General features: G+C 44.2%; 1 protein-coding gene across 1 annotated transcript; it reads left to right on the top strand.

The window, feature by feature from the left end:
* Window positions 1-399: 399 nt before the first annotated feature.
* Window positions 400-1,815, top strand: LOC108354873 (serine-rich adhesin for platelets-like; the record flags this gene model as incomplete). The annotated part of the gene is made up of 2 exons (XM_017606049.1): window positions 400-771; window positions 833-1,815. Coding segments are annotated over 2 exons (1,355 nt in total), but the record flags the coding sequence as incomplete, so codon positions are not given.
* Window positions 1,816-2,135: the final 320 nt, after the last annotated feature.

A 2,135-nucleotide genomic window follows, 5' to 3' on the forward strand; every position in this document is an offset into this window, starting at 1 on the left:
CAGCAGGGAGAAAGCAAGTCGAAGTGAACGATGACAGGCACTGGTAAACGGTGACATAATGAAACTGCTCGAAAGTCGCTTGAAAAGATGTTAGTAGTAAGTGTCAACTGTTTTTACTCAGCAAAAAGTTTATTCTACAAATTGTTTTGTGTTTTCTATTTCTGAAAGTAGAACTTTTTGTCCCAGTTAGTCCGTTCAGTTCAGTTTTCCGAATCACACATCACTTTTAGTTGACACTTGAGTCTTCGGTATCATTATTTGTTTCTTTCACCCTATTTCTAACAACAATGAAACACTTTTACTACCAACTACCGATGGCGTTCATTGTTTTCAGTTTCTTGACTTTAGTACTACCACTGCTTTCTGAGAACAATCACAACGTCATCTGTTTGCCTGTAGGACATCCAGAAAGTTACGTACGATTGCATTTGCGCAGCAAAAACGATGATGATGACGACGGTAATGATGATTCAAAAAGCGACAACGATGACGAAACTANTGTAGGACATCCAGAAAGTTACGTACGATTGCATTTGCGCAGCAAAAGCGATGATGATGACGACGGTAATGATGATTCAAAAAGCGACAGCGATGACGAAACTACCGATTCAGGTGAATCAGATAAGAAGCGCCACAAAGATAAAGATAAAGAGTCAAAGGGCGGAGATGATGACGGCCGTGGTGGAAAGTACGACATCAAGGTGATCATCCTCACCGGTGTAATGGTTGCTGCAGTTCTCTTTATGGCTTTTTTCTGCTTTCTTGGAATTTGTAAGTGAAATTTATTTGGCTTTCTCATCTTAATTTTGACATCCGGTTTTCTCTATTGCAGGCAATCTCCAGTGTTGCTGCGGTGCTTTGATAGGAGCTGTCAGCGGGGCAAAGATTGGCAACCAACAACGAGAGCAGCAAATTAAACAGCAGCAGCAAACTAGTGGAAGTAAGAATCGAAAACGCGGCCACTCCTCCTCCTCTTCCAAAAGTTATCCGATCGTCATTGAAACTGATTCAAGTGGCGGCTCGTCGAGCAGTCGCAGGAAGAAGAAGAATCGAACCATGGTGGTAACGGTGGGCAGGAATGGAAGCGCCTCTGCTGAGGAAGTCTTCGAAAATGCTGAAGGACAGAAGTGTAAGCTGAAAAGCGAGGAAGATGAAGAGCTGTCAAAAGCTAGCAAAAGAAAGCAGTGCTCTTCGCTTGATGGGGATGATGATGAAAGCTCGTACTCTGACTCACTCCTGCTATTCACCGATGATACTGAAAGTGTGAGCACCAGCAGCCAAAACTCTACGGTCACCTCAAGTACTGACTCAAGAGACGGAGGACTCTCTTCCGGTGAAACAATGGCTGATTCTTCTGACTACACCGGTAGCAGCAGCAGTGTCAGCACCAATAGTACAGACACAGTTTGCTTTGAGGCGATTATTGACCGACTGATTGCAGAATTGGGTGCTGACGTGCTCACACCGTCACCGGTTGAAAACAGCTGCCAATCGACGGCTGCCGAAGTGGACGTGGTCATGGATAATGTGGGCGATCCGGAAAATCCCTCCAGTCCTTCCCCACCACTGACACAGTCGTCGTCGTCTTGTAAAGAGGAAGCTGAAGAGCTGAAGAAAGACAAAGCACCCCTGTCACCAACGGTAAAGGCGCACCTGCTCACCACATCAAAGCTAATCAGTCAAATGCTGACGCTGTACAAGGAAAGCAAGGCAGAATCAGGCACTGGGGATGAAGACGCGCCCAGCTCGCCCTCATCATCTTCTGTTTCTTCGCCCACCCTTCTGACGCCCAGTTTGCTTGACAAGTTGAGCTAGTTCTTCAATCATTATTTTTGATTGATGAACAGTTGTGGAGGATTGCTGTTGGTTGTCGTTGTTGTACTACATGCATGCTAAAATCATAACGTAGTTTTAATATCTTTTGTTAGGGTTTTGGGGGTTATTAAACTTTTTATGCAAGCGCTAGTGCACTAGAATGGCTTTTAATATTTTTAACTGAAAAGAAAATGCGACAAGATTAAGATGTGAAAAAAGTGCTCCTTAAAATTAGATTTTAGTTAGCGCCGCTATCATTGTCGTTCTCTTTGTTGACGCCCAAAGTTGGACTGCCATTTTCTTTCTCCTCTTCCTTTGCA

The sequence above is a fragment of the Rhagoletis zephyria genome, unplaced genomic scaffold (genome assembly GCF_001687245.7).
Source record: "Rhagoletis zephyria isolate East Lansing unplaced genomic scaffold, Rhagoletis_zephyria_1.1 Rzeph_scaffold_40012, whole genome shotgun sequence".
Taxonomy (NCBI): domain Eukaryota; kingdom Metazoa; phylum Arthropoda; class Insecta; order Diptera; family Tephritidae; genus Rhagoletis; species Rhagoletis zephyria.